The sequence below is a fragment of the Plasmodium vivax genome, chromosome 11, assembly GCF_000002415.2.
Source record: "Plasmodium vivax chromosome 11, whole genome shotgun sequence".
Classification (NCBI taxonomy): Eukaryota; Apicomplexa; class Aconoidasida; order Haemosporida; family Plasmodiidae; genus Plasmodium; species Plasmodium vivax.
Window position 1 is genome coordinate 461,244 of NC_009916.1, and position 25,101 is coordinate 486,344.

The 25,101-nt window shown below is 43.7% G+C and overlaps 2 protein-coding genes across 2 annotated transcripts; both read right to left on the reverse strand.

The window, feature by feature from the left end:
* Positions 1–708: 708 nt before the first annotated feature.
* PVX_114955 (hypothetical protein, conserved) lies at positions 709–10,488 on the reverse strand (the record flags this gene model as incomplete). The annotated part of the gene is made up of 1 exon (XM_001616331.1): positions 709–10,488. The coding sequence occupies one exon, from the start codon at positions 10,486–10,488 to the stop codon at positions 709–711; it is 9,780 nt and encodes a 3,259-aa protein (XP_001616381.1).
* Positions 10,489–13,066: 2,578 nt separating this feature from the next.
* On the reverse strand, positions 13,067–19,081 carry PVX_114950 (hypothetical protein, conserved; the record flags this gene model as incomplete). The annotated part of the gene is made up of 1 exon (XM_001616330.1): positions 13,067–19,081. One exon carries the CDS (start codon positions 19,079–19,081, stop codon positions 13,067–13,069), a length of 6,015 nt encoding a protein of 2,004 aa, XP_001616380.1.
* Positions 19,082–25,101: the final 6,020 nt, after the last annotated feature.

Genomic DNA, 25,101 nt, shown 5'->3' on the forward strand with positions numbered 1-25,101 from the left:
CACATTTGTGTGCCCCTCCGAAATTGCTCAGTCCAACTAAAGAGAGAAATTCAAATCGACTGAGCCAACGTTTAGCATTCCACCTGTCCGTCTGCGCGCCGGTTTTCAAATTTGAAAATCGTTTCGGTCTTAGAGGAAGGCCACCAAGTGGGTGGTAGGCGGATGGTAAGCGTATGCCAAGCGGATGCCCCAAATTCGCGAACTTAAAATTATTTCTCGCACTTGAAAAAATTAAACAAAAAATTGTGAGAACGAATAAATGCACATACTTACGCAGCAAATGGACACAACGGGGACGCTTTGCACGTCCAAGAAGTTTATTTTTTTTTTTTTTTTTTTTTTTTTGTGACGCGCGGAGGGGTCAACTGTGTGCATAGTTACACACATGCGCGCACGTACTGCCAGAATTGCGCGAGCAAATCTGTTCCGTTCCAATGAGTGATCATTATGACAAGTAAAAAAAAAACGAACAAAAGGGCATACTTGAAGGAACACATAATGTATCATTTGGTATGCTTAATCATCCCCCTTTTCTTTTAAGGATGAACGGTTTGCCCTTTAAAGGTAACTTCGCCGTTTCTCTACACGTTGTCTGTTCATCCTCCTATCCACGTATGTTTGTAGTTTCCACCTGTACAGGGGAAGTACAAGCAATTTTTTTTGCTCCCTCCACACCTCGAAATAATCGATCGCATAAAAATATTGCGATCATAATGTTTTGCTCTTATTAAGTTGGGCTCTCCCTTTTGGTACATGAATGGGGGGGGTTCCCGCCTCTTCGCCCGTCTCCCTTTCGTTACTGCGTTTGGGAAGTTCCTCCTCCTGCTCATTGGGCTCGGCAGTGCACTGGTTCGCCACGGCACAATTTTGTTCTTCCACCGTTGGGTTAGCGGTTGGTCCAGCAGCTTGTCCCACCTCTGCTTCCGCTCCCTCCTCCTTCTTGTGCGTCTCTCCATCGTGTCCCCCCCCTGTGGCGCCTTTCCCCCGGTCGCCGGTCCCCTCTATCGAATACCCCATTCTCACTTTGCCCTTCTGCACGAAATAACCTTCCAGCGTTTTGTACGCCCCTCCCATGGACGCAAACCACTTGCTATTCAGCAAAAGCTCCATTAGGGATCCCATTAAATAGGCAAAATTCTCGTCCCTCTTTTTAAGCAGCATCTCGAAGTTGTCCTCAGCGTACTGCAGCAAGGAGTGCATTTTGTTATGCAAATTTTTTTCATCAAATTTTGTGTCGTACCTGCTATTATCTACGCAGATGTCGTGAAAAATGGCCTCAATGGGGACGACATCCGGAGCGTCTTCGCTAGCTGTTCTCTTTACAACATTAATTAAAATGTAAAGAAAATTATTTAACTCAGGCATGCTAGGGTTCACATGAAAATTTAACTTCTCCAGAAACTCCTTTTCATATTTCAAATTAGTCAAATGAACAAAGTGAAACAATTTGTTGCCATTTATAAACGCCCTAAACAAGTCACTATTAGCGTTGTAAAGCTGAGCAATTTGCACATGTCCCCTAAATTTCAATCGCACTTCTTTCATCCCTCCAAAAATGTTCATCAGGAATTCCCCGTAGCGATTCTCCAAACCGTCCACCTCATTCACCTCACACACGTTATGGAAGTTGGCAGCATATTTTTCCCTCCTAACTTTTGTTTGGTCGTTTTTTCTCTCCAGCATATCTTCATACTCCTTGTAGATAAAAAGCACAATGTTGTGAAATAGATTCTCATCAGTGCAATCTCGTACCACTTGTAATAAAAAATTAGCGATGATGTCATATCCGCACCAGCACTCGATGTTGATGTGCTTCCAATAGTTTACCCCAACGTTGGAGTGGTGCAGGAAGGAGTACTTCATCGGAGTGTTCATTTCGTCGTTGCGCGTTGTCACGAAGTGGTCCCCGCTTGTGCTTCTCTTCAGGGGTGAGGCCTCCAAAAGGGCGTCCACTTGATCAGCAGCACATTCAGCAGCGTGCCCTTCTTCTTTATTACCTTCCCGCGAATCTGTAGTTGTTACTCCGCTTGCGCCACGGATGCTACTCCCGTCACTCCCGCCGCGTTTGCCACTATCGTGTGGCCCCTCGAGCCTCACACCCATGTCAGTGCCCCCCTCGCTGGCGCTACTACCCATACGCAGCTGCGACAGCACACACGAGAACAACTGCAGATGGTTCGTACACACCACGATGTACCTCCTATTCTTGTTGGCCAAACTGATGTATTCAAAACAATTTATAGAGTAAAAAATGGGAAGAGCTTTAAAATAAAAAATATTATTACTATTAAATTTGATGGTCGAGAGAAAAGTAAGCAGGAGGAAATGCATATCCTCCATGTTGAGTGCTGACCAGTTTAGATGGTCCCCATTTAGGTATAAGGACAGCATGGCATCTTCATAGTCATTTATTAAGTACTGCGTAAAGATGGAACCGTCTGCCATGGTGGGGTGCATTTTTTTGTAGCCCAGTAAATGTAGAGTAGCCTCCATGCGGGCGTCTCCGAAGTGAAAGCTGAGGATGTTTTTTATGTCGTTCCAGCTGTGCACATACATGTGCGTCATCCCCTCGGTGTACTTCTCTGTGCTTTGCGTCTTCTCTGTGTTTTGCGACTCCTCTCCATTCTGCGCCGCCCCCCCAAAGGTGATAAGCAAGCGGAAGTTGCTCAACGTGCGCAGGACGCTCTTGTACGGCTGCCCACTGCACAACTCGCTTATCATGTCGAGGAGCATTCTACTGTAAATGATGACGTTTGCGTCGTAGGCGATTTGTATGCAGTTGTACAGGCGAGCGTTCTCAGCGCGCTGGTTTTCTTCTCCTCCGAGATGGCACTGCGTATGCTGACGTGGGTGGGTTGGCTCCCCCACCCCGCGGAAGAGAATCGAAGCACCACCCTGGTCACTATCAAGTCCATCACCAGTGTCATCGTTTCGATCGAGCGGAGCGCACGGGTGAAAAATGGAGGGGTACAAATTATGCCTCAGTACCTGCGACAGATTGCTAAAATTCAAGTTGGCCACAATTTGGGTCTCCAGTAGGAGAGACAAAATCGACGAGGAATAAAAATGGACGTTTATGAACATCACCCTGTCTAGGTCAAACAGGTAGAAATATTTAGATGTGTACAGTTTGCCATTTTCGTTATACTTAATCAGTTGAATGAAATCATAATTGAAAAACTCCTCCGTTTCGAAGTTGCCGTTCTTCATTTTGAGCAGGTTATCTGTGCATATGGGGACGACGCGATTTGCTTCCCCCTTCCAGTGGTCATCCTGCTTGGGGAGGGAGCACCCAGCGCTTTCGCCGCACTCCAACGTTTTTGCATCATCATTGTGATCGTCTCCAACCATGCCAACATTTCCATCGTGGGAATAGCATCCGTCCATGTCTCCCTCATCGCACTTGGTTTTGAGTGTCTCCTCTTCGTTGCTTCCACAGGAGTTTCCTTCCCTCTCCCCCGTTAATTTCTCCCTTCCGGCAGTGATGGGGGATCCCCCACTAGGTAGCCCCTCCCCAGAAGGCAATACCCCCTCCAACTTCATCTTCAAATAGGACGTGCCATAATTCAGGATGACCAACAGCGGTATGCACTTTAGGTCCTTCACCATGGTGTCATACAACTCATGCTTCTTAAAATCGGAGAAAATATAATCCAAAAAGTATATCACCGTGGAAAAGTTCCTCTCACTTAGACATTCCTTCACAAAGGTGAGGTAAACGGAAATATACTTTTTGATTCTATTTCTAAGGTAACCTGGTGTTAGATTGAGGACTTGTTCTGGTATGACCTCGTCATGAGTCCCTCTTTTGAGGGCATTCTCTTCCCCCTGATTTCCCTTCATGTACGCGGAAAGATCCTCGCCACCACATCCGCCGGTGATCGGCTTTACCTCCGAACCTATGTGCGCACCGGCCTCCCCCATGCTGCTAACCATTTTGTGCATATGCACAATGTTGTCAATTTCGTAGTAGGGCAGCAAAACGGTGAGGCCCAAATCGAGGAGGAAGAAGGTGATCTGGTTCAAGTACTTGCAGAAGGGGTAGACATTAACGCAGCCATTCATGCTGGACCAGTATAGAGCGTAAATTTTCTCCTTCTTCTTTAAGCAAGGCAAAATTTGAAGTTCTGAGCAATTAGAAAAAGCATGTTTTACAACAGAACAGAAAAAGTCATTTTGGTCATATTTTTTGGGAATAAAATTGAGATACTTGGTTTTAAAAATTTGGTATATTTCGCTAAAATGTTTGATGTCCCTTTTGTCTACTTTGTATATGTAGTCTAGGGTTAGGTCGTCCTTGCCCTCCCTAGACGTGTTGAGCGATTTTTCACCGTTCGGGTGGTCCGCCCGGCAGGCGCTCGTCATGCTGGCCATGCTGGTCATACTTCTCACATTGCTCACACTGCTCATATTGCCCACGTTGCTCACACTGCTCATATTGCCCACGTTGCTCACACTGCTCATATTGCCCACGTTGCTCACCTTCCCGCTGCGCACTCCGCGCATGGCGTGCACGCTGGCCGCACTCGTCATGCTAATCATGTTGGTCATGCTGCTCACGTCGGCGCTGCCAAGGCTGCCAAGTACACCCATGCCGCTAACTTGGCTAACCGGGCCAGTTGAGCCCACCCCGCTGGAGACGTGCCTCTCCGCCAACTTCCTTTTAACCCACTTCCCCTTACACTTGTACAGCACTTTATTCGAATCCTGCTTCAGCAATTTCTTCACTGCATTCCTGTGAGCCAGCCTCAAAAAGTGTTCATACAAAATGGAGATCTTCCTGAGCACCCCCTGCAGGTTCTCCCCATTTTTGAGCTTTTTCAAACTGCAGGCATTACTCTCAAATAAGTCGCAGCATATATGCATAGGCAAATTGTCTACATTTGAAACGATGTGAAAATTTTGGAAAAGGAAATGCTTGCGGAAGATCTGGTAGTGCTCGAAACAGATGGCTATTCTGACGTCGTGCAACAACCCGATGATCCACCTGCTCGATTTACTCCCATTGTATATTTGGCACTGAAGAAATATTTCCAAATTGTTGCAATTCGTTTCGTCTGAGGATAACTGTTCCCCTTTCTGCTTCCCCCAACTGTGTAATTGCTTCTTCTTCACAGCGTCGTAAAATTTTTCCCTCAAATGGAAGTGATAGTCAGACATGCAGATCCCTAGACTTGTGGCATTTTCAGCTCGCCCCCCTTTTTCATTTATCTTTATAATATCTAATTTTAGAAGATTTTTTGAAAAGAAGAAAAACTTTTCACTATATTTTTTGCACTCCAAAAAGACCCTTTCAATCATCTTCAATATTGACAGCTTTTGCTTATTGTACAGGCGAATGCATATGATTTGGTTTTCCCCCACGTTTGAGTATTTTCTCTTCATTTCTGTGAGCTCCATCGAATCATGTTCCACGTCACTGATGGATATTGCTCCCAGTGGGTATTCCCCGCTTCCCATTTCGGTTGTCTGTCGCGCATAATATTTTTTCTCCCCCCGAAGGGGCACCTCCTTTCTTCTGCTTGCACTCCCCACTTTGGACTGCTTGCGCAGGTAGCCATTTTCCTCCCATTTGTTCTTTTCATCGAGTCGAAAGTAGTTGTAAAGGAATATATTTTTGGCTAGTTCTTCGTCCTTTTTGCTGAGAATGTGGTTTTTTTTGCATAGCACCCTTTTGGGGCTCTGCGGTGGGGCGTCTACAGTTGGGGGAACGCGAGTTGTTCCTCTCCCAAAGTTGTCACCGTCGTTGTGAGGGGAAGTTGCGTGATCCCCACGAACTGGCGATTTGCTCCCATTCGGGGATTCCCCCTTTGGAGAACCGCCAACTGGAGAACCGCCAACTGGAGAACCGTCAACTGGAGAACCGTCAACTGGAGAACCGCCATCTGGTGAACCGTCAACTGGAGAACCGCCATCTGGTGAACCGCCAACCGGGGCTGCCCAACTCTGTTCCTCGCTGCACCCCTTATTGGCCCCCTCCTCGGGGCGCCCACTATTCGCCATCTCATCGCCGCACCGTGAACACCACTCGGAGATGCAGCCCCCATTTCGAATTAGCAAATAATCCAGCACTCCAGAAAGGTTCTCAAACAGGTAGGAGCAAATCAAATCGCTGCACGATTTTAAGGACTCCAAATTGTTCGTATCTGCATTGAGGTATTCCCTGTTACGCTCTACATTGTGAGCATCGGCATAGGCACTTAGTTCCTCATTTGAGATTAGGAGATTTTCATACTGTTCCTTCTTGACCTTTATGTAGAGGCAGAAGCAAGCCCTTTTGAGGAACACTTTGGGAAGGGTGTCCGAGCTGAAACTTCTCTTATCGGCAATTAATTTTATGTCCAAGCATCCTATGTCGTCTAGAAAGTAGATCAAATTTTTTATTTCCCTAAATAGGATATTATCATTGAGTTCATTCCCCTTTTGGAGCTCTCTCTTCTTTTTGGTCCCATTTTGGGGAGGTATCACTTTTGGCTCTCTCTTAACAGTGGGTGCTTTTTCTTTTTTTATTTCTCTCCTCAGCTGTTCCTTTTTCTTCTGTTCGATTAGGTAGGACGTCATTTTTTTTTTACTCTCCTGCTGGTTGGTTGCACCAGTTTGTGGATTTTTCCCCACTTGGGTTTTTCTAGCCCTGCTAATGGTGCTCACGTGTAGGGTGCTCACCTGTGTGGTGCTCTTCACTGTTTTGCTTCCCCCCAGTGGGGGACTTTTTATGGGCCCTTTTATCACACTCTTCAAATCCCCTTGGTTGGACCCCCTTTTGTAACTTTTCTCCGTTGCTCTCTTCAAATCGACGCCTTCTTTTTCCCCCCTTTTGGGAACATTCAACAAATCGATGACGCTCTCCTTGACGTCCCTATGCACGACGTCACCTTTGTGTGCGTTGTTATTATACAGTAGGGGGGTAGCCACATAGGTTAGCTTCTCCTTCTTCACCAAAAGGTATTTACTATTTGGAAGGTAGATGCCATCGAAGCAGGGGCATTTCAGCTGAGTCTTTGTCTTCTTATCCACTTGGTTCGATTTTTCCAAAATGGGACCCTTTTCATTCTCCCCCGTCTGTGAGTTTTCCTTTTCTCCCTCAGCACACACGGGTACCCAATCGCAAACGGACACATCAATTATGTTCACCGTGTTGATGTATGAAATTTTAAGAAGTCCTGATAGGTACATCATATTTTGTTCCTTTTCTCCTTCAACTTGATTTCTTTTCTCCTTCTGGTGGATGTCTTTCTCATCTGGGGGAACCCTTTTGCTCCTCAGTTTGGTGACGATTTTTTCCAGGATGCTAACCAGCTTGGAATGCTTCAGCCGTCCCTGCACGCAACTCAGTTCGACCAAATTGGGGTACTTCATTTTGTATAGTTTGGGGAGTTCGCACAGGAAGAGGTTGAATGGGAGGGTGTTCTTCGTCGAGAACACGTCCTTGGCGCTCCACAGTTTGTTCTTTATGTAAATGAACTTATGTCTCTGGACAAAGTCGGCCAGCACGCGAGTTTCTCCTTGTGGGGAGGAGTCCCCCACACCCCCCGCTGCGTCACCCGCTGCGTCATCAGGTGCGTCATCAGGTGCGTAACCGGGTGCGGAACTTCCGGAGACGGCTAACCTTTCCCGCGACTTGTGCCGAAGAATGCATCTCTCCAAATGGTCATATATATCATCGTACACCTTGGACGCGCTCTGGAAGCAAGCACTCTTGGAGCTCCTGCAGAGCAATTCCAGGTGCCCCAGAACCTCGGCCAGCGGAGGACTCCTCTCCAACCCGAGCAGCTTCCCCAATTCGGGAGACACAGTCAGCTTCTCCAAATGGTAACATTTGCTCTTTAAAAAAATGAGGTTGAAATGTACCTTATCGTACGCATCACATATTTTGACAAAGTCCTTGTCTTTCTGATCCTTTCCGTGGTCGTTTTGGCCTTTTCCACGGGGGTCCGCGCTGTTAGAGCTATTTCTCGGCGGGTTGTTGTTAGTCTCCCTTAGCGGGCCACCACTGATGGTGCGATTGGAATGGGCGGCACGACTGCTATGGGCGGCACTACTGGCATTCCTCGAGGTGACCTCGGTCTTGGCGACCCCCCTTTTTGGAAGATCCCCATTGGGTGCCCCTCTAACGACGGCCTTTTTACTTAGCACACCTCCGCCTTCTACCGAAGTGTCCCCCGTGGGGGAGACGGCATAACTAAAGTGCTTGCTCCGGTACAGTGGCAGGAAAAAACGCTCCCTACACTTTTGCAGCACTAAGGGGTCTTCCAAATGGTGTATATTTTTTTCTAACTGTAAGATTATTTTGTTCAGAACTTTTAATTTACTCTCGTATACATTTTTGCTGCGATATAGTTTTTCCAAATCGAGAAAAATATCGTTTATGTTGTCATTCAGTTTGTACTGCTCTTCGAGGATGGTCAGGCCCAACAGCTTCATCTTTTCGACCCCCTCCTCCTTGGCTTGCTTCACCAAGTGGAGGCTTAACAGGTTTTCCCTCCCGATGCAGTTTGGGCTTTTCGTCTGCTGTGTGTCACTCTTCATGTGGGGATCGCCCTTCACATGGGAGTCTCCATGAGAGCGATTCTCCCCCCCCGTGGCACCCCACCTTTCATCACTGTTGCTTCTTCCCATGTTCGGTGCTACCCCATTTTCACCACAATTGTGATTATCCATCCCGTAGAACTCTTTGCCGTCCAGGGGGTACACCAATTCGCTTATCCGCTTGCACTCTTTTTCTTCATTTGGGAAACAAGGCAAACTTTTCAGACACGCCAATACGGAGGGTTCCCCCACCTCCAGCAGATGGGACAAAACGGGGACCCAATTTTGGAACTCCACATAGGCAGAATTATTTATGACTACTTCGCAGAGAAATTTATTCGTCCTATTTTGATAAGTTCTCTTCACCACTTCGTCATCTGTGTTGTGCTTATCCGCTCGTCTGAATTTTTCAGGGACATTTTCTATATACTGCAAATTCCGCTTACAAATTTTGGCAGCCAGTACGTTTTTTTTTTCCTCACATAGGGTATTCAAATAGCTGAACAGGGCATTCTTCACCCGGTCGTCAAAAAAGAGCAAATTCTTCACACCGGAATGTTTTACAATGTCAGAGAGGCAATTCTCAAAAATATTTTTCAAGTCGTGCGGAACGAATACACATTCTGAGAATCCCATCCAGAGATGTCCATTAAAAAAAAGTTTTAATTTTTTCTCTTCTTCAAACAGTTGTCTGTACAGGCCGCAAAAGGGGTTGACCTCCAAAGGGTTTGCCTCTAACGTGACTGGAAAATGAAACGAAAAATTATACGCACTGCAGGATAGGTTTAGCTCACGGAGGAGTAGCAAAAACTCCACGTAAAGTTCACAAATGGCAGTTGCTCCCCACCCTTTTGCTATATCCTCCATTTGGATTTTCCTTTTGCTCTTCGATTTTATAAGCATTGGGTTGACACCCTGCACGGTGTGTATGTAGCTCGGCCAATTAACACCTCCCCCCCTTTGGAACGCATCCATTTCGCTACCATTTTTTGATCCTTCTCCCATTTGGCCCCTTACATGCATAAAGTATATTTCTTCCCCTTGGATGTTGCCCTTTACCCCATTCGCATGGAGAACATACTCGGTGATTACTTCTTTGTTCTTACAACGCACAGTGACGTAGGGGACATTATTCACTGAGTGCGTTTCACCTTCCAAATGGGATATAGAAATACTCTTGTCGCTCCTCTCCCAGGTGCACACCGAATGACCATTCATCTGAACATCAAACGTTTCTACCTTCCGCGAGAGGAGCATAAATTCGGTTGTGACTTTTATTAACTGCTCGCAAATTTGGCGCATACACACTTGCGAAGGGAAGGGAAGTTTTAGGAGAGTCCCCGAGAAGGAGTTGAAGCTTTCCACACCCAAAGCTTCCAAAATGTGTTTCAACTTGGAGTTCTTTCCATTGTCATAATAAGAGGATGCAATCACCTTCTCCGCTTCGATTCCCCTTTCTACATCTTCATCGCTAGACCGTCTGCATAGTATCAGCTTCTCCTTGGAATCTTCCACACTGTTGGCACACCCTGCTCGCTCATATATTTCCACCCCTAACGCGCTTCTTACCAATTCGGGGTCAAACTGGACATTGTAAAAAAGGAACACCTCGCCACCCCCCGTTTGTTCTTCACCCACTGGGGAAGTGAGCGCATTTTTTTCTTCGCCCACCTTTTTGTGTGCAAATGGGCCTCCCTGGGGGGTTGTGGCCTCTCCCCACTCTCCCAAATGTTGGCTATTCAACAAGGGAGTATGTCCTCCACCGGGAGGAACCTTCTCATCATTGGGTACTCCTTCCCTCGCGACATTGTCAAAGTGGTCAAAAATGAAGACGTGAAAATGGCTAGCTCCTTCATTTGAGGCGTCCACATATTGTAAAACATTTATATATTCATTAATTTCTTTATTTTTTGCAAACACATTCGTCACGTTTTTGCATCCGTATACCTTTATATTGTTCATATTTCTGACATTTTTTTTCTAGCTTATCTTTTCGAAATGGGGGAAGAAGCGCCGGCGTTGTTTCGTTACGCCGTTTTGCAGGGGCAAGGGGCAGGTAGCTAGCCGACCGAGCAGCTAACTGTGCAACTTCGAACGGGGAAAAAAAAAAAAAAAAAAAAAAATCAGCTAAACAGCCAAACAGCCCAATTCAAATGTGCCACATAATTATATCTCCAAAGGAAGCTAAAACTGATGCGGTTAACGCGGTCCCGTGTGCGTGGTGACTGAAGGACGCGCTTCCACTCCACATGTGAGCATAATTACGCGTTCACTTGTCAGTACATAATTATATGCCCATCCACGAGGGGGCGAAAAATGGGAACACCCCTTTTGCTAAGCCGAGAAGAGCACTGTTCTTGTCGCTTTTTTTTTTTTTACATTTTTGCAAGTTACGCGAATGGGGTGGAGAAACAGTACCGTAGCGCGCACGTGTACATATGAACACACAAATGTGTGTAATATACGTGTCACGAAAAACACCAATCATACAACACAATTTGCAACGCTTGTGCTAGGGAAAATGCCGGCATTTTTGTGTCCAGATGGCCGCTCCCGGAATTGCAAAGATGTCTTCTTCACTGACAACTGAGAGGGATAAAAAAACGTTCAACATTTCTGTTGTGCGTGCTTTCCCCTTTTTACATTTTCGCCGCTAGAACATTTTAGCACTGTTCCGTATTTTTTTTTTTTTTTTTTTTTTTTGCACTTCGCTTTTGTAAAAGATCGCGCTTGTGTGTAACGATTTTTTTTTTTTTTTTTTTGCGCGAGCGAGGTTTGAAAAATGTCATCCCTTTTTTACGTATTTGTTTGCATACCTGTGTGCATAAAAAGGGTGTTGCCATTCAAGAGGGATGGCAAAAGTGATGAGGGCCACTTTAAGAGGGCCACTCTGAATAGCGCCACATTGACCCTATCCCTCTGGACCACTTTGTCCTGAAGAAGCCTGCCCGAGCAAGCGCGTAAAAAGTTGCATGACCTTGCTGTGGGGAAGCTTTTCCCATTTTTTTTGCAAAAATTTGAGTTCGCCGTATGCACACGATGAAAGGGGGTAACTTTGAGAAGAGCCGTGCTTTCATCAAAACTTTACTCGTCACGTGCAAATTGAGGGGCCCCACCAAAGTTGAAATGAAATAGGCATTTATAGAGCCTTACACAACCGGAAAAGTGGCCACCCTGCCGATGGTGCTATAACTGGGTTTCCCATTCTGTTTATTCCCATTTAGTGTGTGGCCTCTTAATGGGGCGAACCGAATTTGGCTCGTCCACACACGGCAGATTTAAAAGCACCTTATGGGGAATCAAAATTGAAGAGACAGTGGATACGTTGCCACCCCATTTGGGCTGCACGCCAATCGGGGTCATACGAACGGTATGCCTTCGCATAGCTGAAACAAGACAAACGTTAGAGGGGAGAAGGAAAAAATCATTTCATAATTGAATAGGTTAGGTGATGGCAAAAAAAAAAAAAAAAAAAAAAAAAAAAAATCGGTTAATCTAACATAAACACAAATTCATATTTTGTAACATTTAAAAAAAAATTTCTCTAATGTAAATTAATATTATGATTATAACTAAAAAAAAAAATTAAAAAAAAAAAATTAGTACATAATTATAAATATTAACTATCGAAACATTAAAGTAAATCATTAAATAAATGTACTGAAAGTATGCTTGTGAAGATTTAGACGGAGGGGGGGAGAAGAGAGCAGTAGCTGTGCAAAGGAGCAGATATGCACATGGGTGGAAGCTTATGAAATGTTCAGGTGAAGACGCAGCGCGTTATATGTGATGTGCGATGTGTCATGTGTGGATGTGTGGCGCGCTGTGCACGGCGCGTGATGTCAGCCGCGTACTGTCTGATGCCTGGCGGCTGTGCGGGGCGCTGGCCCGACGAAACAATAAAAAGGAAAATATATACAAAAAAACCCTTTACACAAAACAAATCATATATGTAACAAAAAAACAAAAAATAAAGAGTGGCAAAGGAAGGAGGTGAAGGAAATAAAACGAGACGGAGAGGATTCCCCGCTCGGCATATAAACGTGTTGGCAAGTAGTACGGCCCGCTTTTTTTTTTTTTTTTTATGCCCATAGAGGATGTATGTATGTATGTATGTATGTAGGTATGTATATGTATACACAAGGCGCATCGTGCAGATGCACCGAAAGGATAAAAAATGAAACAGGTGAAAAGTATACACGCAACGGTTCTTCCACTTTGCTCGTGCTCAGGTTCCCACGTGATGATATACACCTTCAATAAAACGGTAAAATAGAAAATGAAAGTAAAAATGCTCTACAAGGATGTCCACTTCCTTTCGATCGCTCTTTTGCATCTCCAGCAACGGTGCGTGTGAGTTATGCCGCCTGATAAAGGCCCGCTCTTCTCTTCATAAGAAAAAAAGCCTACTCCGCTTTGCCTCTTCGCAATGAAGTATACTCCCCTCCTGCTGGTCCCTCCTGCTGGTCCCTCCTGCTGGCCCCTTCTACGTGCCGCTCCAACGTGCCGCTCCAACGTGCCGCTCCACCTTTGCTACCCCTCACTGCAAGTTCAGCACCGACCGGCAAGGGTACTTCAACAACTCGTAGTCGTAGGACTGCACCGAAAAGCAGGACTGCATAAAAATGACCAGCTTCTCCAGCGCGCAGTCCACGCTGACCTCGTTTCCCCGTATCTCCATTAAGCGCTCCGTGAAGCCCTCATGCACCTGCACGTACAGATTCCCCAAGCGGACGTCCGCCCCGCACTCCTCCTTAATGATTGCCATTCGCTTGCACCCATCGGCCAGTAACTTCTGAACGCACTCAAACGGAGCGACCAAATAAATGCAACACTTGGAAGACGACATTTTGGACTTCACATAATGGTACAGCAATTGACATGCTCTTAAAATGCCAAAAATATTTCCTTTTAATAAAAACACATGGCTGTCAGCAAACCCTGGAAACCAAACATCTTTTGCACTTTTATATACGGAAATGTGAAGAGACGATTTAATCGTTTTCACGTGGATGCCCTTGGGACCCATAAAGGAACCACTGATGTCTCTCTGCGCAGCTATTTTTAATTTCCCAATGGAGTTATTAGTGTAAGCCAAGTGAAACTTCTGTATGGAAATCTTGGTATCATAATTATACTTCTCCTTATCATTTAGAATGTTCTGAATGTACCTATTGGAATTGTCTGCACTTCCACAATCTGAGTTGTTCGTGTCGTCCTTATATGTTGAGTAGCTACTAATGTCGTCATTTTTATTGCTTAGACTGTTTAGTATTAAATTTTGTTTTTTCTTCAGGTGCATATTTTTCACCTCCGTGAGCTCCTTTTCCAGCTGCTTGTTCTTAAACTTGAGACTGTTTATTATATTTTGCAGCTCCATAATTTTGTCATTTTTGAGCGCCGCCTTGGAATGCCCCTCGAGCTCTTCATTTTCGTCTAGGATAAAATCTACATCGTTTTCGAATCGGTTCATGCTGTCCGCGAGGTTATCATTCAGGTGATCGCTGCCTACAAGGTTGTCGCAGATGTTCGCGTTGTTGGCGGGGAAGTCAGCTGAAAAGTCAGCGGAGAAGTCGGCGGGGCCTACCCCTATGCTACCTCCTCTGTGCAGCGCACCGCTCAACGGGCCGTACTTCAGTTCGCCCTCCTGCACATGGTTCACCTTGTTATATATATCATTTTCAATATTTCTAAACATGTAGTCACTCTTCCCGATGAGGTTTACACCGCCTGTGTTGTCCTCCCCATGAAAGTTGCTCAAGTTGCCATAGAAGCACCTACTGCCATTAGGGTCATTCACCTGATCGGGGAGGTTTTCCAAATTTGTAACATTCTTATAAATGCCATTCTGCTGCTTGTTCATACCAAAATAGACATTTTTATCACTCATGCAGTGATAGACATTTTCGCCTGGATCTATTGGGTGGTGGTACATCCCTGATTGGTTATTCACACCGTAGTTTTCTACCTTGCCGCTCAGATGAAACATCTCGTCTTTTGGCTTGCTGCTCATACTGCCATGAATGGCCCCGAAGTGGTCATTCTTTACCGGGTAGCCACTTCTTACATTCTGTTTGTTCATACTAAAAAGGGGACTCCCACCCACATCGCTTTTGCCCTTTTCAGCTGTCAGCAAATTTATCCTTTGGGCACTCTCTAACGGGTTGTTAGTAATGGGTAGGAAGAAGGACTCCTTCTTCTCGTTGCTCGCGTGATACACAGGGTTGTTGCAAGTGGACGGGTTCAAAAAGGGGCGATTTAAATTCATGCCGTTGACGCCGCTCAAATTAGCTGCACCTACAAACGAATCAAAGCTGCTCCGATTGACCATCAAACCGCTGTTGTCGTACTTACTGCTGCCACCATTTCTACCACCGTCGTTCGGCCCCGATTGGGAATACTTCCTCACCTGATTGTTCTCCTTTCCGTGCACGCTAAATATGCTATTCATAAAGACGTTACTTGTGCAGCCACTTTGATTCGTACTAGCCAAATTAGTGGAGGCGAATTTTAAGAAGGCACTTCCTTTCGACTTGTCATTTGGTACCACTTCGCTTTTGAACGAGTAGTTCTCACTCTTGATGTGCTCATAACTTAGCGGCTCCGAGTTGTATTCCTGCAAGATGGGCTTGTTCCTACATTCTGCGTTCACCACGCCATCGTTTTGACTGCCATTTTTGTTCATTTCGCTCTCGACGGGGTTAATACTGTTTTGGCTGCGGCCATTGCTGTCCATGGGGTCGTTCCTGCAGGTTCGGTTGCTTCTGCTGCGTCTGTCGCTTCGGACACTTCTAACGCTACGGTTGCTTCTGACACTTCTTACACTTCTCACACTCCTGTTGCTGCCGTCGCTCCGGCTGCTGCTGGTGCTATTCGTGCTGTCGTTGCTAAAATTACTGGCGTTCTTTAGCTGCACATTTTCGCTGTCGCTTATGCTGATGCTCTGATCATTTGCGTTGAAATTTCGGGCGCTTTTCGAATCCGTTGCACCTTCCCTTGGCCGACTGTTCTGCGCTCTTCCGGCCCCTTTGACGCTGCCCTTGCTGTTGCTACCCCGATTGCTACCCCTGTTGCTGCCTCCCTTATTGCAACTCTTTCCGCACTTCCCCGTTAACGACTCGGCTGTAGCATCGCCGCTGTTGTGGTCATCCAGGCTGGTCTCTTCATTTCCCTTGGCGTTGCTGCCCCCCCTTTTGGCGCCGTCCTCCAAGGTGCTATCCGAGACCCCTTGCTTGTTCGTACTGCTTTTTCCGCTTAAACAATTGGGAAGTACTATCCCGCCTTTGCTGCCCACCAACTCTGCGCCTTTTCTGGTCATCCCGTTGGAATAACTTCCGCTGGAGCGCTTCTTCCCCATGTGCTCCCCTCCATCTGTGTGCAAAGCAGAACTAACTTCATCATCCAGGTCATTTCTCCTATGTGGGCCTTTACCTTTGCCACACGTAAAGACGCTTTCACTCGCGCTAGTACAAGTCGTATTCATGCAAACGGTGTGCATTAAGTTCTTGTTGCTGCCCACGCTGGTGGCATTATTCTCAAGTGAATGATCATTATGAGTCAGCCCCAAATGATTGTCATCCATCAGTGTGTGGTCATTATTAAAGCCGTTATTTTCCTCGCTAATTAAGTTGCTACTAATCGTGTCGTTATTCCTTCCGCATGCGCTTTCCTCATTTGCGCACTTTTCGATTTTCCCAGAAAGGACATTCCCCCAACTTATGTTTAAATTGCTATTATTCACGAAGAGCATATTATTACTTTTTACATTTTTTTTTACATCATCATTGAACTGGTCGCTACTCTGCACCGTTGCGGAAAAACTTGCCTTTTCGTCAAAATTTCTTGGTGCACTATAAACGGGGCTAGGAAAAAGGCTACTACAAGCGCTAAGGCCAAAGCTGCCGCCTGCACCGAGGTTGTAACCGCTGCTTCCACTACCATGGCTGAAATGAAAGGAGCTTCCCAACGCGCCTTTTCCATAAAACGAGTGCTGGTCGTCACTACCCAAGTGGGGATTCCCCTTAGCGGAAAAAATTTCATTCATCTGTTGGTACTTCCAGTCATTTTCTTCCGAATCGTCAAAATTTAGGAAAGACATATTTTTACTCATGCTGCTTAGGTTGACCGAAAAGTCTAAATCTTTCTGTAGCTGCGCCACGTTCTCTTCAAAATCGGAGCTCTTTTCGAAATAACTCGCATTTCCAACGTCGTCGTCCTTCCCGTTCGAGTGCTTCACATCCAGGTGCTTCCCAATCAGGTGCGGCGTGTTCTTACTGAAGAGGTCATCGCCATAGTTCAGTTGCAGGTCGTCCTCATAGTTGAGATGCATCTCCTCATCGTACTTGTAAGGCCCGATGACACTTTCACAGTTTTTATGCGCTTCACTTTCGAAGTTAAACGGCTCAGTAGCTCCATCCCCGCAGCGGCGACTCACCTCATCCCCATTTTCAAAGTAATGGCCGTTCTCGTCCAAGTCATCATCCTCTTCCCCTCCATTTTTGTTCTTACTTACGGCGTTATTGGCCGTGTATATGGTGCTGTCGGTGGTCATGTAGCCAGGCTTCACACTTTTCACACTCTGCCCTGCGCATACGTTTTTACCTTTTAAATTTTTATTCACCAACTCGGGGAGCTCGTCATTCGTATCCCCCTTGAACAGGCTATCACCACTGCGAAAGAAGAAGCGGTCTTTCTTAATGAACTTTAAATCTTCACTTTGGTTCTTTTTTGCCTTCTTCTGTTGTCCCTTCATCGGGGGGGGCACTTTGGACGCGTCCAACGGGTTCAGGTTGTAACTCACGTGATGGGCGTGTTCCACGTGTTGCGTGTGATTAGCATGCTGCGCGTGATTGGCATGCTGCGCGTGATTGGCATGCTGCGCGTTATTGGCGTAGTTCATAATTTGCCCCTTGATTAAATTCTTGCCCTTAAAACTCTTTTCATCAATTAGACCGCCGTCGCTACCCACGTTGACATAACCCCCGCCAATGTCCGGGCCATCCTCTGCACCCTCCTTGGGCATATAATTAGATGCACATTCCGAGTCGTCCCCGTTGAAAACCTTCTCACGCTGGTTATCATTACTCAAAAAGGGGGAGTAAAAGCTCCCTTTCCCGCTTCCCTTACTGTTGCTGCTGATCGGGCTCGGCATATACTTTTTCAAATCGTTCGTTGGGTTACTTTTGACACTGGCAGACATTTTTGTGTAATCCTCATAGCTGGTGTTATTGCTCATAGCGTCGGCGAGGTGGAGGTCCTCCCCCCGGGGTGTAGCAACACTCCCAGGTTGAGTACCACCTACGTTATTCTTCATTCTGTTGCGATTTCCATTGCAAGAGTTACCCGTACCAGTCGTCATAGCAGTAGGGCCACATTTCTCGGAGACAGACTTACCCTGATGATCCTTCCCCCTACCCATAAGATTAGACATACCATCAGTAAAACTAAAATTGTCATAAGGAAATAACTCCATGGCGTTTTTCTCCCTCACCACATCATCGGCCTTTCCCATTTCGTTCACACTCAATCTTTTCAAATTTTCAAACAACGTTTCAGGCTTTATGGGGACATCTTTTTTTTCCAAATCGTCCACAGATTTTGTCTTCTTCTTGGAGCTTCCACCTTTCATGGGTGCACTATTCGCATTGCTAGTCTCCTCCCCGATGGTCAAACCGGCTATATTAGTACTGCCCATCTGGGCTATGCTTTTCCCTGAGGAAGATTTCACATTGCTGCTGGTTGTACTTACACCTTCGTACACACTCCCCGCGCAGGAGTTCAATCCACTGTGTGCGTGCTCGCTCGGAGAATTCACACTGTTCAAATTGTGCAAGCTGTTCACGCCGCTCACATGATTGCTGCTGCGATTAGCGGCGCCCGTACCACTGTAGAGGCCTCCACACACCCCGTAGTTGCAATTATCACCCGCGATTATTGCACCGCCCCTCCTGTTAACCCCTCCGCTGTAGCACTCGCTTATAACGCCACTACCATTCGCTCCGTCAGATATGTCCTTCGCGAAGTTATTCAAAAGTGTATATCCATGACGTTCCATTGCATTACTAATGTTGGGCATCATACAGGCTTCACTAAAAGGTGTTGCCCCCTTGGCTCCTTCCACACTGCACACACTAGGGTTGATCAGGCTGTTCTTACCAACTTGAGCATCACGCAGAAGGGAACTTTCTCTATTACTTTCGTTATTCTTACTAGCAAAGGTTGCACAGATATTATGCCTGTACGTATGGCTACTATCCATGGTGGCACTTTTACTCAGTTCATTCGTCAACCTAGATGAGTCGCTACTAACCAATTTGCAGTTCATTTGGGAGAGACTTCCACACTGGGAATTGTACACGTTGACATTTTCACTGGCCACTTGTTGACTAGCAGACTTCAATTTTGCTTTCCCCTTTTCCTTCTTATCCTTTTTATCCCTTTTATCCTTCTTATCTTTCTTATCTTTATCGCTTCCCTTCAACGGGGAGATATTCACGTCCACCTCCCGCAGCAGTCGCGGCACATTCGGCTGTTCACCTTTGTAGTCCCCTTCCATCTTCTTCACCGCGTAATGACGAATTTGATTTTCGCTTAAAAGAGTAGAGAAGTTCCTCAATTTGTTAATTTCGGGATCATAATATGGACTCTATTGCGAATCGATTTTTACTTTTTTGTGTATTCTACTAATTGGAAGTGTATCGACTTGGGGTGTTATCTACTGGCGCACGGAGGGATTGTTTCACAGGACATGCACATACGGTTTTGTACCTTTCTACGTTTCTACGCGGTCTCTACCAGCTTACCCACAACGCATATAGCCAACCGACGCACTGTTCGACAAAACACCAGATGCAACGCTGCCTTCGTTTTGCACACACACTTTACACGCACGGGGCATCAATTCTTTGCAACCAGCATGAAATAGTGTTTAGCACCCAAAGCCACCACCTTCTTCACGTCAATAAAAAAGAAAAAAAAAAAAAAAAAATGACTTCCCTATGTATCCGTCACATTTAAAAAGGAATGCAAATTTTAGAAAAAAAAAAAAAAAAAAAATATAAACTACCCTTTGTGATGATATATAAGTACATGTAAGGACTGGGCACATTGGGTGGCCAGATAAAGGGGCATTCGAATTTTACATAATTAGTAGATATTTTCAATTATGCACAATCATAGAGCTTTAAAATCGCTCAACGATGGGCGACGCAACGGAAAAATAACTGAGCAGTGGGGGAAAAAAGGGGGAAATATAATAAGGCAAAGCGGTAGAGCAGCAAAAAGGAAGAGCTCCAAAATAGTGCTCTCCCTGCGCTGTCTACGAAACTGCGCTTATACATTCCTATGTGGGGAACCGCACGCAGCAACAGATAACTCGACAAATGATTAAAAATTTCGTTAATTCATAAAGCCATAATAATCATCACATGCAAATGTACTTAGTTTTCAAAAAAAAAGAGGAAGGGAAAAATGACAAACGAAGCAAATGCGAATCTGTACATGTGGTAGGAAGAGTAAATATCGCCCCCTACAACAATTGTTCTGCGCACATATATGTGCACAAAAAATGATGGGGGGATATATTAAGGCCACTTCAAAAGCTGAGCTACCTTTGAGGTCTACCAATTAAAAGCATATTAACAAGTGAAACGTAAAACGGAGGTCACGGGCAACACATATGCGTATGCATGTAAGTCTTCCAAGGGGTAGAAAAAAATGCGTAAAAAAAAAAAATGTAGAGAGGGTGCTGATTTGCCCCTCGGTCGGGCTATTTCATAAGCGCACGCACACACGCTGAGGATAGGGAGAATCACGTCAATTTCACAATAAGCACTTCGCAATAATATGCAAAAGCTCATAACGCGTATATTTTTTTTTTTTTTTTCAGATGGGAACTACTAATTTGGAGATATACGCCGTTGTAAATTAAAAAGCGTGCGAGTGCCTACGCATGAAATGGCATAGCGAATACCGACAGGCACATGCACACATTCATAAAAGTGGAAGTGTGCACTCCACGAACATACTGCGACGTTATAAAAGATGACAAAAAATTACGTTTTTCTATTTATCCAATTTAACGTAAAAAAAAAAAAAAACAATAAAATGGTGAAATTATAAAATAATGAAATCATAGAGAATTATGAAAATTCTCCGAGAGAATTAGAACGCAGCGCATGTTAGTATTATCACGAAATGGGCGAATTAAAAAAAAAAAAGCTGAAGGATTAAAAAAAAAGGAATAAACTGGAACAAATGTAGCCGCGTACAAATGCGGAGCGATACAAATATAAGGGGGTACAAGTATAGAGAGGTACAAATAAATAGGGCTACAAATATACAGCAGCTCAAACATACAATGGCATGCGAGCAAAGCAAAGAAAGTATTCATAAAAAATGTAATTATTTAAAAAAAAAAAAAATGAACATATATTAACACACAAATCGGCAAAGTATACACATTAAACGAATAAATAAATGATTAAAGCATACAACGATTTTGCTCCTATAACATTACTGCATCTGCTTAACAATTTCACATCCACGAATTGCGGCCAGTCACTGTACATAAAAATATACGTTTCTCTGTTGGCATTTACAAAGCGGGAGCGCTTTTCCTTTACCACCGATACGCCTGCACGTGCGTGTGGGGGAATACCAGTGCTGACATGTATGTGCCCATGTACGTACCTGTGTATGCGCGATGGTATGCACATGTACGTATACATACACAAGCATACACACACACACGGCCACAAACACATACACGCGCGAACACACACGTGCGGCCACTCACCCTTGTACACATTCACTTATAAATAAATATGCACACATGTGCACTCGGATGTATGCGCAAGCGGGGGGGAGTGGGGTAAAGATCACGCCCAATCTACATCATATGACAGTGCGTATATGCGCTCATAAAATGGGAGGGGAGGGAAAAAAAAAAAAAATAAACTTAATTTAACTGCTTAGCATTTTTGCTATTAATCATATATACATACACAAAATAAAAAAAGATTAAAAACTGTAAACATGTAAAGCGTGTAGGCACATTTGAAAAATGAATTAAAATTTCTCTTACACGCATAAAAAGTGCTATGATAGAAAAAGGCTAGCAAAAAAAAAAAAAATTATTCATAAACAAAAAAAAAAAAAAAAAAAAGAAAAAAAAAAAAAATTAAGGGGAAGGGGGTAAAGAAGGCACGTTTTATATTTACTTACTCATGTTTTAATTCAGTTGATAAAATCCATTTGCTGTAAAAATCAACATCAGCAAATGGTTAAAAAATTCAATAAACAAAAAGACAATGAAAAGAGCATATGTAATTATTTCGCAATTGTTTTCAATATGGCATTCATTATTCTTCGCGAAGCATTTCTTAATTATTTTTACACACATGTATGTGTTATTAAACTATATTTTGTATTTTTTTTTTTTTTTTTTTTGCCACGTACGCAAGATGCACAATATTGTAACAATGCAGTGACTTTTTTATTTTACTATTTTTTTCTACATGTGTGTTTTTGCATAAATGCGTATTCTCACGTATGCTCTGGCGCAAGTTCTCGCGGGTGGCCGCTCGAGCTTTGGCTGGTATACGTATTTGCGCGTTGTGTACGTGTAAATGTATACAGACCTTTTTTTTTTTATTATTTTTTTTCTTGCGACGATCTGTATACAATCACGGATGCAAACATGCACACATACGCTCAGGTATATGCACACATTCCTGCACACAGAAACATTTAGAGATGCATGTGCATCTACCAAAATTCTGTGCAATGGAAGAGAACTCACTCTATAATATCATGTTAAAAAAGGGCAAAAGTCCTAAATGGGTGCGTGAAAAGGAGCGCACTGCAGAGTGTACATATATATACCTGTGCGTGCTTTGTGTATACGCACTGGATGTACGTGCAGCGCGTAGGTGTATACATATATTTACATATATATATGTATATTTATATATACATATTTATATATATACACCCAGTCATACACACATGTACGCATATATGGTACACGTGTTATGCCTCCGTACGCTCGTGTGTGTACGCGCACATTTTTACATAAGTGTATAGAGGGGGGGGGGCAGCACAAAGGTGTAATTCTTTTTGTTGACTATATACCTATTCTGTTAATTTAAAAAGTGAAACATAGAAATGGTTTTAAAAAAAAAAATAAAACAAACTGTACGTACATACACGTACGTATGAACCAGTAAGAGCACTTCTTACACACAGCTGATAAAATTTACCATTAACTGTTAAAAATGGGGAGGCGTGAAAAGAGTACACTATTATGTATTCGACGTGTGTTTCATTTTTAACTTTCACGGGAGGCACGGATTTGAGAGAGCGTATGTGCGTGTGTGCATAAATGTGTATATGTACTTATGTGGTCAGCGGAGTGGGCGGGGCAAACGATTACTAACTTGACCGTAGCACGTTTATTCGGATGTATGCTCGATCGCCGTGTACTCGTACGCATGAGCTTACCAACGTACGCTCACTTGTACAAGCTTCCACACAGCGAAAGCATAGGGGGGGAGGGGGCTTCAAAAAGATAAAAAGTTATAAATCACATCTTACGCATTGGTAACAGATGGAAAAAAACGTATGTACGAACGTGTGGGCATACATGTACATACATCACAAATATGAACACATAATGTATTACATAAACTTGAATTGTGTAAAGGTGTTTTTTTTTTTTTTTTTTTTGTTTTTGGGGGGTAGGGAAGAATACCACGATGTATATATGGATGTATGAGTATACTTTGTGACATGTAAGATAAAGGTTACATTAAAACTAACTTGTTAAAGATTGATAGATTTAAAATGAAGGTACTTTTTTTTTTTTTTTTTTTTTATAACTGATATTACTGCTTGTACATCTTTTTTTATTTATGACACACATAAATATATAAATGTTATAAACAAGGGTGAACGTATCATCATGCCATGTGATAATTTTATAAAAAAATAATAATAGTGAGGTGGTACAAGTACATTTATTAGCTCTTTTAGAAACACATGTACGGTACGAGCGTATACGTATGGGGTGCGTGTATATTAAGTACGCGCGTATGTGCATATATACACGTACGGTATACCAGCGGACCACATGTACACTTGCGTGAACACTTACGTGAACACATGCGAGAACACATGCATGAACACATGCGCAAACACATACGCATAGTTACGTAAAGGTATACACCGCGCTGTGCGAAGCTAAAAGTTCACACTAGGGGATATGGCCTAGAGGGGACCCACAAGCTTCTACCCTTTCATTCAGTTCTTACCATGCGGGGAGCATTCCATACGGATGACAGTTATCCGAAGTGTACAGGTGAAAATGGATGCGCGTATGTGAACGGTACACCTTTTCGCGCCTGCCTTATGCTACGTGTACGTACGCGTACATAAACGCAATATGAAGCATATAAGTATATTACTATATAAGTATATTACTATATAAATATATTACTATATAAGTATATAACTATATAATTATATAATTATATAAATATATAAATATATGAAGATAAAGATGTGCGCATTATACATGCGTACTTACATGCGTGCTATGCATACGTGTTATATATAAACATACGAACGTACGGATGGGTGAAGATACAAATTGCAAATGTACACATAAGTAAAGCGATAAAAATGTTCATACACTAGCTGAAAGGAGTTTTTTTTTTTTTTCTCACCTCTGAGGTGTAATATAAAAATGCCGAAAAACTAATGCCGTACAGTGTACAGTAAAGTACGATTAAACACTTTCACTTTGATGCGTTAAAAATGGTATTCCTGCGCTTTTGTTCATCTGGCATGTATAAAGGTGTACACTTATATATACATATGTACGTATATATATATAATATATATATGCATAAATATATATATATACACTCACATGCGTCATAATTGCAGTTTTTTCAAAAGCGAGCGGGAAAATACTACTCACATTTTTTTCACTACCCAGAATATTTATATATATAAATGATCACGAAAATGAGCTCTCCTTATTTCTGCCTATTCTGCATGCGAATCGAAAAAAAAAAAAAAAAAAAGAAAAAAAAAAAAAAGGAAAAAAAAAACATAAAGGAGAAGTAAAGGAAAAAAAAGGTAATCTAAGGAAAAAAACCAAAACTGCTATTTACGCGTTCCCCCCTTACACTTAACCTTTTGCTAATAGACTAAGGTGAAATGTACACCAAAGGAGTGTTCTTCTCCGGGTATTACATGGGCCAGCCCCTGCTGTAAAACCATCGCCCCCCCCAGGAAGTAACACATGATAAATTCGCGTACATATGTATGTAATTATACGAATAACCCTTTTTCGCCTATTTCAAAATTAGTACATTTTCTATTTCACCGAAAAATGCATACACGTTGCACTGCGTTACCTTCTTCCCTGTACGCAAGCGAGAGGTACTTTCGCGTCGTATGCCGACACACCCATTCCACTCACCAGCTATATCACTTCGCGACGAGCGTGTGTTTCTAGCTGCAAATTTTGTAGGAGAGGAGGCATACCCACATGTAAGAAAAGGTACA